Below are 12133 nucleotides of genomic sequence, written 5' to 3'. Positions count from 1 at the left end.
AGAGAGAAACCAGATATTCATCAGAAGCTATATAATATTTTTCATATGCTACAGTGGAAATATCCTCCTTTTCTTGTTTTTCTTCCTTCTGATAGAGTGGAATTTGAGCATCATTTTCATGACCAGTAATATTGAGCTGATACCAAAAACTCATTAAGCAAAAAAAACCTATTCACATCTACCCTGTGCTTAATCACAGGTTATACAAGGCAAATCTCTGACCCCAAGGAACTGTCATTCTCACCGGGGAGAAGAGAAATGTAAAAGAGTTACCGAAAATGTGATTACTCCTCAGAAAGAAATGTACAGATTCTCTGCAAAGAGGGCTGAGGGAGGGCTTTACCAAGGAGATAATCCCAGAGCTCAGGCATGAGGTGGGAGTAGTCTGCCAAGTGGATAAGGGTGGGGAGGGCCTTCAAGGCAGAGGTGCTACATGGGCTGAGACAGGCATGAGAAAGCTTGCCTGGAGCTGGGTGTGGCTAGGGAACAGGCATGGAGAAAGGAGGATAGATATCTAAGTGTTAAGCAGTGGAGACCTGATCCTGTAAACAAAGGGAAGCAGTTGATAAATTACAAACAGAAGGGTTGATAGGATGTTTTTTAAAGGATCACTCTGCCAGTGGGTTGGAAATAAAATTAACAGGTAGGGAAGGAAATGGAATGGGGGAGGCGGATTAGAGATGGTCTGAGTTACGGCAGCGGCCATGAGATTGGAGAGGTGTTTTAGAGGTAGAATCAGTGCAGCTTGACCTGGTTGGATGAGGGACAGGTAAGGGGCCTGGCTTGTCAGAGCTTCTGATAAAGGGATGCTCCTACAACATCTTTTCAAATGCAGAACGCCACACAGATTTTACAGTGAATCTTAAGTAATTTAAAAGTAAAACGTGGTGGATAGAGGAACCATGAATGGAAACTGCTAGTACAGACTAGACTGGATGCGGAGCAAGTAAGAGATAATCTGCTGGAGCAGACAAGAAAAATGTCTTATGTGATGATTGAAAGACAAAATTGTAACAAATTTAGTTTAAAGATCTTAATTGCCTTTTATTTGTGATTCTAGAATCTGGCAACACCTCACTAGTAAGTAGAATGAGTATTCCTATAAGCTGAGCAGAAGAGGTTGAACATTCTTCAGTGTTTTAAAGATAGAGAAGCAGCAAAGGCGGATAGAGGCAGAAACAGAACAAAAAGCAGACTGGACATATCAATGTCACTTTCCTTGTAAGGGTAAAATAGAGAAGACTCTCTTATGCCAGCTGTAACTGGCCTGTTTGGGTAGTTTGCTATTCTCTTTCTCTCCTGATTTCCTAGGTCAGATAAACAACTCAGTTTTGGCCTGGTGGCATTTCAGCATGAGTGACTCCATTTTTGTTTGGTCTGTTGAGCTTAGTGCAGGAGCTCAGTCCAAACCAATGGGCTCCTATAAATTTTCTTTTTTTTGTTGTTGAGTTGGAGACTTGCTCTGTCACCCAGGCTGGAGTTCAATGGCGCGATCTTCAGCTCACTGCAACCTCTGCCTCCCGGGTTCGAGCAATTCTGCTGCCTCAGCCTCCCGAGTAGCTGGGATTACAGGCGCCTGCCAACACGCCTGGCTAATTTTTTTTTTTTTTTTTTTTTTAAGTAGAGACGAGGTTTCACCTTATTGGCCAGGCTGGTCTCTTGGCCAGGCTGGTCTCGAACTCCTGACCTTGTGATCCGCCCACCTCGGCCTCCCAAAGTGCTGGGATTACAGGCTGAGCCACCGCGCCTGGCCATAACTTTTCTTAATAGATGTCATTGGCTTTTGCCCAAGGAGACAGTGAGGAACTCAACTGCAAGGAAGTTCAGACCCTAATGTCTGTTTTCTCTGAGTAGTTATCAGATTGAGAAAAAAAGCAGTAGTTTGAAGCTGGAAAATTTGTCCAATAAGCATGTTTCTTTTTTTTTTTTTTTTCTTTTTGAGACAGGGTCTTGCTTTGTTGTCCAGGCTGGAGTGCAGTGGCGTGATCTTGGCTCACTGCAATCTCTGCCTCCCAAGTTCAAGCAATTCTCGTGTCTCAGCCTCCCAATTAGCTGGGACTACAGATGCGCGCCACCACACCTGGCTTTTGTATTTTTTGTAGAGATAGGGTTTTGCCATGTTGGCCAGACTGGTCTCAAACTCCTGATCTCAAGTGATTCTCCCCCCTCGGCCTCCCAAAGTGTTGGGATTACAGGCGTGAGCCACCACACCCAGCCTACCGTGATGTGTGAGATATCTGTATTATCAGCTGTCCTCATTGGAGAGTCAGCTAAGCTGGAATTGTAAATAAGATCTTGCCTTATTCTTAGAGGAGTAATATAACAAAGTAATTAATAATAGAGTCCCTGTAACCAGAGGATTTAGGTTCAAATCTTGGCTCTTGCCATTCACTAGCTGCGTGACCTTGGGTAGTTACTTAAGCCCTCTATGCCTCCGTTCCCTTCGATGCAAAGTGGATAACAACAGGACTTAACTCATAAGGTTTTTGTGAAGGTGAATTAAGATAATGTGTGTAAAATGCTTACTTTTGTGTTGGCAGATAGAGTGAGTATAAACTAAGTGGTACTATTACTTTGATTAGAACTTGAATAATAATTGCAACAAGTACTGCTAACAAGTATTCATTAAGTGTATGATTTCATTTTAATGACAGTTGCCACAGATCTGATGTTGTGTCTACTTGTTCACTCCAGCCCCTGCCCCCTACAAAGATATGATTTGTCTTTATTCATATTGTTAAAATGGGTTCAGTTTCTCTAGGGAAAATTGTTATCTCAGAATAGGGACCTGGAAAGTGAACGATACTTTATACTCTACCTATGTTCATATTATTTTGTAACCAATGTTTTAAAGATAGAGAAGCAGAGGCGGATAGAACGGATAAAGCAGAAGCGGGCCCAGCTGCAAGAACTTCTCCTACAGGTAAAGATACCAAGATGTTTTCATTACCTTCCCTGTTTCTCCACTTGCTGCCTTTTGGAGTCAGTGTGTTTTCTAATTGTGGTGCCTCTGAGTGGTGTGTGGTGAGCCCACGCCAGGGCAGCCTCTCTCACCTCCTAGCTTGTTGCCATCCACGTGCTCTGCCTTAAGATGGTCCCATCTGTTGCCATCATCTCAGCTCCACAGTAGCTTCCCTGCCCTGTGTGTGACTTACGCCAGGCAGCAGTTCACTGTTGACACTCAGGCCTCTCTAAACATAAACTGTCAGGGGTCTTTTTGTATTTGTTTATTTTAGCCCGAATTTGGAATATCCACTAGTGAAGCTAGTTAAATTTTAGGTGCTTCAAGTACAGTAATCAAATCTGCCTGTAATACTTAATTTTATCAGTAAATGACAGAATGGCATGAAATAGTTCAGTAAGATTTTTGTTGTTGTTTTTTGAGACTGAGTCTCACTCTTTCGCCAGGCTGGAGTGCAGTGGTGCAATCTTGGCTCACTGTAACCTCTGCCTCCCGGGTTCAAGCCATTCTCTGCCTCAGCCTCCCAAGTAGCTGGGATTACAAGTACCCGCCACCACGCCTGGCTAGTTTTTTCGTATTTTTAGTAGAGACGGGGTTTCACCATCTTGGCCAGGCTGGTCTTGAACTCCTGACTTTGTGATCCACCCGCCTCAGCCTCCCAAAGTGCTGGGGTTACAGGCATGAGCCACCACAATGGGTCTGTTTCAGTAAGATTTATAGAAATACCAAAATTTAGGCTGGTTATATATATCTATCTATCTATCTATATATATGAGATATATATATGTTATATATCTATCTATATATATGAGATATATATGTTATATATATATCTATATATATGAGATATATATATCTCATATATATGAGATATATATATGTTATATATATCTATATATATGATATATATATGTTATATATATATCTATATATGAGATATATATATGTTATATATATCTATATATGAGATATATATGTTATATATATATCTATATATGAGATATATATATGTTATATATATATCTATATATGAGATATATATATGTTATATATATCTATATATGAGATATATATATGTTATATATATCTATATATGAGATATATATATGTTATATATATATCTCTATATATGAGATATATATATGTTATATATATCTATATGAGATATATATGTTATATATGTATCTATATATGAGATATATATGTTATATATGTATCTATATATGAGATATATATGTTATATATATCTATATATGAGATATATATGTTATATATATCTATATATATGGATATATATATGTTATATATATCTATATATATGGATATATATGTTATATATATCTATATATGAGATATATATGTTATATATATCTATATATGAGATATATATGTTATATATATCTATATATGAGATATATATGTTATATATATCTATATATGAGATATATATGTTATATATATCATATATGAGATATATATGTTATATATATCATATATGAGATATATATGTTATATATATCATATATGAGATATATATGTTATATATATCATATATGAGATATATATGTTATATATATCATATATGAGATATATATGTTATATATATCATATATGAGATATATGTTATATATATCATATATGAGATATATGTTATATATATCTGTATATGAGATATATGTTATATATATCTGTATATGAGATATATATGTTATATATATCTGTATATGAGATATATATGTTATATATATCTGTATATGAGATATATATGTTATATATATCTGTATATGAGATATATATGTTATATATATCTGTATATGAGATATATATGTTATATATATCTGTATATGAGATATATATGTTATATATATCTGTATATGAGATATATATGTTATATATATCTGTATATGAGATATATATGTTATATATCTGTATATGAGATATATATGTTATATATCTGTATATGAGATATATATGTTATATATATATCTGTATATGAGATATATATGTTATATATATCTGTATATGAGATATATATGTTATATATGAGATATATATGTTATATATAGATATATGTTATATATAGTTATATATGTTATATAGTTATATATAGTATATGTTATATATAGTTATATATTATATATAGTTATATATTATATATAATTATATATAATATATAATATATAAATAATAATGTTTTGTTTGAAGAGAATATTGTGCAGCTTTAAAAAAAAAAAGCTGAAACTGACAGTTTATTCCTATGCTCCTGCCTGTAGAATTCTACCAAACGCTCCTCCTTGAACTCCTGTGCTGCCATCTTCTTCCCCCCGGCAGCCTCTCTGTTGTCCCTATCCCTGCACAGTTATCTGCAGTATCCCCTAAGAGCTCATGCCCCAAACCCTGTGCTGGGGCCCTCCTGGAATTTCTTCAAAACCATGGAACATTTTGGAGCTTAATTTTTTTGGCACGTTATTTTTAAAAACCTGTTTATCAGCATGCCAACAGTCATCTGCCTATCAGAAAGAATGGTGCTGGGCAAGATCACCCTCATGTGTGTAGGACTTCCCTGTCTCTAGATGCCTGATGCAAAGAATGAAACCATATTTTTTCCCTGCTTACCTCTGTACCATGAACATTGTTTTTTTATTTTTTAAAGTCCTGAACTTCTTTTCCTCTACTGTCTCTCAAACCAAATATTTGTAGAAGAGTTCCACCCAGGGGCAGCCTGGCTGTCAACATTTATAGAAACAGGTCTCTCTAAACATTAAAGTGAAACCCAAAGTATAACTGAAATCAACTTGTGGTCTTCTGGTAAACTTAAAACTTATTTCCAAAGGCCGGATGTGGTGGCTCACGCATGTAATCCCAGCACTTTGGGAGGCGGAGGCGGGCATATCACCTGAGTTCAGGAGTTCGAGACCAGCCTGACCAACATGGAGAAACCCCGTCTCTACTAAAAATACAAAAAATTAGCCAGGCATGGTGGCGCATGCCTGTAATCTCAGCTGCTTGGGAGGCTGAGGCAGGATAATCTCTTGAACCTGGGAGGCAGAGGTTGCAGTGAGCTGAGATCGCCCCACTGCACCCTAGCCTGGGCAACAAGAGCGAAACTCTGTCTCAAAAAAAAAAAAAAAAAACTTATTTCCTCCTAGCATTTCAGTTTTTTTCCTTTCATCAAATAAATTAAGTTGTCATAGAAAGTAAATTAAGCAGGCCGGGCGCAGTGGCTCACGCCTGTAATCCCAGCACTTTGGGAGGCCGAGGCGGGCGGATCACGAGGTCAGGAGATCGAGACCATCCTGGCTAATACGGTGAAACCCCGTCTCTACTAAAAATACAAAAAATTAGCCGGGCGTGGTAGCGGGCGCCTGTAGTCCCAGCTACTCGGGAGGCTGAGGCAGGAGAATGGCGTGAACCCGGGAGGCGGAGCTTGCAGTGAGCCGAGATCGCGCCACTGCACTCCAGCCTGGGCGACAGAGCGAGACTCCGTCTCAAAAAAAAAAAAAAAAAAAAAAGAAAGTAAATTAAGCAGCCGGGCACGGTGGCTTACTCCTGTCATCCCAGCACTTTGGGAGGCTGAGGTGGGCAGATCACGAGGTCAGGAGTTTGAGACCAGCCTGACAAACATGGTGAAACCCCGTCTCTACTAAAAATAAAAAAATTAGCCAGGCATGGTGGTGCACACCTGAAATCTCAGGTACTCAGGAGGCTGAGGCAAGAGATTCGCTTGAACCCGGGAGGCGGAGGTTGCAGTGAGCCAAGATTGCACCACTGCACTCCAGCCTGGGCAACAGAGCAAGACTCCGTCTTTTTTTTTTTTTTTTTTTTTTTTAATAAGTAATCCATTTGCTGTGGCTAAGCTCACTTGATTTTTTTTTTATAAGCTCATGTCACAACTCACTCATGTCACATGACACAGGTAACTATTACCTCCTTGCTACCACCTCTCTTTTATTTTTGGTAATGTAGAAGAATGGTGTGAGTAAAGCAAACCTGTAGATAATCCCAATATCCTACTTTTATCTCTATAATTGCCCTTTCCAGCCCTTAAACCTTTTCCATAATAAACGCATAGGAAAATGAATGAACACACTTAAAGCTGTTCAGCCTCTGGAATAGATGTTAATGAGTTTGAAAAAGAACAAAAGGCCAAAGGAAATCAATCAAAGGGCAACAAATAAGTGAGTTCAAAATAAGTGAATTATTTTTCCTTTTACTATCCAAAATAACATTATATGGTATATGAAATTTGTGACAGTGTGAAAAAAAACATTATGACCAGGTGCAGTGGCTCACGCCTGTAATCCCAGCACTTTGGGAGGCCAAGGTGGGCAGATCACAAGGTCAGGAGTTCGAGACCAGCCTGGCCAATATGGTAAAACCCCGCCTCTACTAAAAATGCAAAAATTAGCCAGGCATGGTGGCGGGTGCCTGTAGTCCCGGCTACTCGGGAGGCTGAAGCAGGAAAATCATTTGAACCCGGGAGGCGGAGGTTGCAGTGAGCTGAGATCGTGCCACTGTACTCCAGCCTGGGCAACAGAGTGAGACTCCGTCTCAAAAAAATAATAATAAATAATAATAATAAAAACATTATGTTTTTACTGCTCTCTTCACTTGAAAAACCATTGATACTATTAAATGTACACAGCATTAAATAGTGAATCACAAATACATAAGGGCCATTAGTTATCACTGCTTATATTCCCCCATATACCAGAGTCCTCTTGTGGCACTAGGGACACCAAGTTAGGCAAAGTGTAGGAACAGCTCTTGAGATGTGTATTCTAGTAAAAGGGAAGAGAAGCTATGCAGGAGTATTTAAGCATGTAATTCTTTTTCTCAGTTCCACAGTTTAATCATAATTTTTCCTCATTATTAAATGAATTAAGCAATGAATTCGTTTTTTAGCAACAGAAAATAATGAAATGTAACCTCAATAATGTTTGGTAATGATATTGATAGTGCTAGTTATTGATAGTGATTTTTGGACACACTTAGGTCTACAGTAAATTGGTGTTCATTATTTTTTGTGCTTTTCAAAGAGTAAATCTTCCCCTTTTGGGGGGATGGCACTCAGCCATTTTAAGATAATAGTAATCTTTTCTTTTCTTTTCTTTTTTCCTTTCCTTTCCTTTCCTTTCCTTTCCTTTCCTTTCCTTTCCTTTCCTTTCCTTTCCTTCCCTTTCCTTCCCTTTCCTTCCCCTTCCCCTTCCCCTTCCCCTCCCTTCTCTTCCCTTCTTTTCTTTCCTTTTTTTCTTTTCTTTTTCTTCTTGAGAAAGGGCTCTGTTGCCCAGGCTGGAATGTAGTGGCACAGTCCTAGCTCACTGCATCCTCGAACTCCTAGGCTCAAGAGAACTTCCCACTTCGGCCTCCCAAAGTGCTGAGATTACAGGTGTGAGCTACCATGCCTGGCCAATAATAGTAATCTTACTGAAACTTTAGTTAAGGTCCAGAACCTGAAATAAACAATACTGATCATAAGATTGCTAAAATGTAAAAAATAAATTTATCACTACTGGGTGACAAGATTATAACAAGCTAATGAAGGGGAATGAATGGCTCTGACTTGAGGAACTTTTAAAACGTTATCTGTTTCTTGAGCAGATGAAAAACTTGAACTGCATACAGTCTTTCTAGCTGTGAAATTCTATCGTACATTTACCTTATTAAAAAAAGGGAGATCACTTGTTTTTTTGTTGGTTGGTTTTTCTCAGACAGAGTTTTGCTCTTGTTGCCCAGGCTGGAGTGCAGTGGTGCAATCTTGGCTTACTGCAGCCTCCGTCTAAAAGGGAGATCACTTTCTTTGGCTTTTGAGTAATGGTTATAACTAAAAGCAGCAAGATCCAGTAAAAAGATTTAGGCCTTGATGTATCTTATAATTAGTGCTGAGCCTCAGTTACCTCATCTGGAAATGTCTGGTTGGGGAAGGCTGGGGCTGGATTCCAAACTGTGCCCAGAGGCTGCTGAGAAGTTCTGTGGAGGTGCCTTAGAAACCATGTGGCTGTGCTTGAGGGCAGAGATGGCAGAGCTTAGGACCTGGCCTCACTGCAGCCAGCCTCAACAGCACCACTTCCATCTGTTTTACATGAGTTTTGTTTTGTTTTGTTTTGTTTTGAGACAGGGTCTCATTCTGTCACCCAGGCTGGAATGGAGTGGTATGATCTCTGCTCACAGCAAATTCTGCCTCCTGGATTCAAACAATCCTCCCACCTCAGCCTCCTGGGTAGCTGGGACTATAGGCACATACCACCATGCCCAGCTAGTTTTTGTATTTTTTGTAGAGATAGGGTTTTGCCATGTTGCCCAGGTTGGCCTTAAACTCCTGGACTCAAGCAATCAACCTGCTTTGGCCTCCCAAAGTGTTGGGATTACAGGCGTGAGCCACTGTGCCCAGCCTCCCTCGAGATTTTATTTGAAGAAACGATTTTGTGCCTTTAAAATGTTTGCATATCCCTGGGCTACACATCCTAAAGTTTGGGGGCATATTTGACCCCAAACTGTCAGGAGTCTGTGTTAGATAAATGGTATCACCCTTGCTGTGTCATTTGCTGAAGACTTCCAGGTGCCTACTGGTTCTTTCCCAGATTGTGAGGTCCTGTTTCTATGGATGATGGAAAAATGTATTTATTGAGTTGGATCATTCTTTCTTAAATGTTTAATTTTTTAAATTAATTCATTAGTGCAGGCGGGATGTCTCTTTAAACTCTAATTTTAAACTATATTTAAAGGTATTATCTTAATTCTTTTAAATTCCAACTCACTTATGCACAATTGACCATATTCTTTTTATTGATCATTACAGCAAATCGCTTTCAAAAACCTGGTACAGAGAAATCGACAAAATGAGCAGCAAAACCAGGGCCCGCCGGCTCTGAACTCTACCATTCAGCTGCCATTCATAATCATCAATACAAGCAGAAAAACAGTCATAGATTGCAGCATCTCCAGTGACAAGTGAGTGGAGAACTAGGGATGGGTGCAGGGCTGGCCTTCTGTTAACGTTTTCATATCATTTGCAAACTCAAGAAGGATGCACTTTATTAGTTGCACCCCTCAAAGGCTGGCTTCCTTGGGGCACATGAAACACCTCCTGAACCATGGGTGCAATCTTCCACTAGTGTGCGCTCCAACCCTCACCCTCTGTGGTCCCCTGTCTTGTGCCAGGCACTGTGCTGTCTGTATTATATGTGTGTGGCAGTGTCTGGGCCCAACCTATGACGTGCTGCATGTATGTGGTAACTCTGAGCAAGTAACTGTGATAAGTTAGCCCAGCGCTGTGGGTCTGGGACAAGGTAGATTCATTGGTGATTCACTGTCATAGTTTATTACGGAAATATTTTAGGTCAACATGTGGCATTAAACCAATTATTTCTTTGTTTTGCTATATCATAGTTACGCATGCTTCTGTTTATTAATGAATGTATGAATAGACATGAAAATGCCTGGCACATTCTTTGCTTTCTTTAAATTGTGTTTTTACATTTTAACTAAGATCAATGATAATATTCATTATGGCAAATAAGAAGTAGCACTTTTCAAAATATAGAATTAATTTGTGATGTATTTTACCACTCATGAAAAAGTTTCTCTCAGTGGTCTTCAGGCTGTGACCAGTACTATAAAAGAGTTAAGAGTATATATAGGGTGCAGAGTGAGACGGATCCATGTACCGCTTATGGCTCCCCCACTTCGCTGCTGCAAAGCTCTGTTTTCTCAAGAACAAATAGGAATGATACTGGGGCCCCTATGACTTCCCAGCCTTGTGAGGATTAAATGAGTTAATGTCTATAATGACTTGAGGTAAGTGTTTTTTAAATGTTAGCTGCTGTTACAAAAGGTCAGCCTATAGTTTATTGTTCAAATTGGGATTTATTAATGCAAAAGAAGACTCTATAATAATTGCGTCGGTACCACAGGCATACCCCAGAACTGTCCCAGGGATACCAGAACTTCCTGTCTCCTAGGGCCCTGACATTGCCCTTGGGCTTCACTGCCACTTGTTTTCCCACTCTTCTTCCTGGCGCTCTTGCGCCCCCTGCCGGTCTCTGTTGTGTCCAGAGATTCCGGGCCACTCCACTAAGAAGGCACACACACAAAAGAAGAGTTAGCCAGGCGTGGTGGTTCACACCTGTAATCCCAGCACTCTGGGAGGCCGGAGGCTGGTGGATCACCTGAGATCAGGAGTTCGAGACCAGCCTGGCCAACATAGTGAAACCCTGTCTCTACTAAAACTACAAAAATTAGCCAGGCTTGGTGGCGCACGCCTGTAGTCCCAGCTACTAGGGAGGCCAAGGCAGGAGAAACGCTTGAACCTGGGAGGCAGGGGTTGCAGTGAACCGAGATTGTGCCACTACACTCCAGCCTGGACGACAGAGCAAGACTCTGTCTCGAAAAAAGAAAAAAGAAAAAAACAGCAGGAATTTCAAAACTATTTGATAATTGAGACTATAGACACAAAAAGAAATAGTAGAGGTTATGAAGTAAACCAGAACCAATAAATTTTTTTTTAAGAGTGGATTCTTGGCCGGGCGTGTTGGCTCATGCCTGTAATCCCAGCACTTTGGGAGGCCAAGGCAGGCAGATCACCTGTGGTCAAGAGTTTGAGACCAGCCTGACCAACATGGTGAAACCCTGTGGCTACTAAAAATACAAAAATTAGCATGATGATGCACACCTGTAATCCCAGCTACTCGGGAGGCTGAGGCAGGAGAATCACTTGAACCCAGGAGGCAGAGGTTGCAGTGAGCCAAGATTGTACCATTGCACTCCAGCCTGGGCAGCAAGAGCAAAACTCCGTCCCCCCCCAAAAAAGAGTGGATTCTCACTGTTCTCACTGTTCCCCAGGTTGGAGTGCAGTGGCTATTTACAGGCACGATTATAGCTCACTGCAGCCTCAAACTCCTGGGCTCAAGCGGTCCCCCTGCCTCAGCCTTCCTAGTAGCCAGGACTGCAGGTGCACACTTCCTTGGCCAACTAAAGCTGATCCATTTTTTAATCTTCTAAGTTTCTTAACCTCTCTGAGATCGTGTTCCTTTCTCCACAAAAATAAGAATTATAGTATTTACCTTGCCAGTTTCAAAAAGTTATGGGTAAATTAATATACAACCCAGCCCAGTGGTCAGTAAGTGGTAGATATCTGAATTATTTTCCACACACTTGCAAATTCTTTATAAA

At 39.9% G+C, this 12133-nt stretch overlaps 1 protein-coding gene across 15 annotated transcripts in view; it reads left to right on the top strand.

Moving 5' to 3' along the window:
* TFDP2 (transcription factor Dp-2) overlaps nucleotides 1–12133 on the top strand; it is a 207217-nt gene that overhangs the window by 177938 nt on the left and 17146 nt on the right. For all 15 annotated transcript variants that reach the window (XM_063602581.1, XM_055110566.2, XM_063602582.1 and 12 more), the window contains 2 exons: nucleotides 2855–2923; nucleotides 9762–9913. In XM_063602581.1, coding sequence (XP_063458651.1) covers nucleotides 2855–2923; nucleotides 9762–9913 — 221 coding nt within the window. The remainder of the gene's footprint in view (nucleotides 1–2854; nucleotides 2924–9761; nucleotides 9914–12133) is intronic.

The sequence above is a fragment of the Pan paniscus genome, chromosome 2, assembly GCF_029289425.2.
Source record: "Pan paniscus chromosome 2, NHGRI_mPanPan1-v2.0_pri, whole genome shotgun sequence".
Classification (NCBI taxonomy): Eukaryota; Metazoa; Chordata; class Mammalia; order Primates; family Hominidae; genus Pan; species Pan paniscus.
This window is presented reverse-complemented; position numbering and strand designations above follow the sequence as displayed.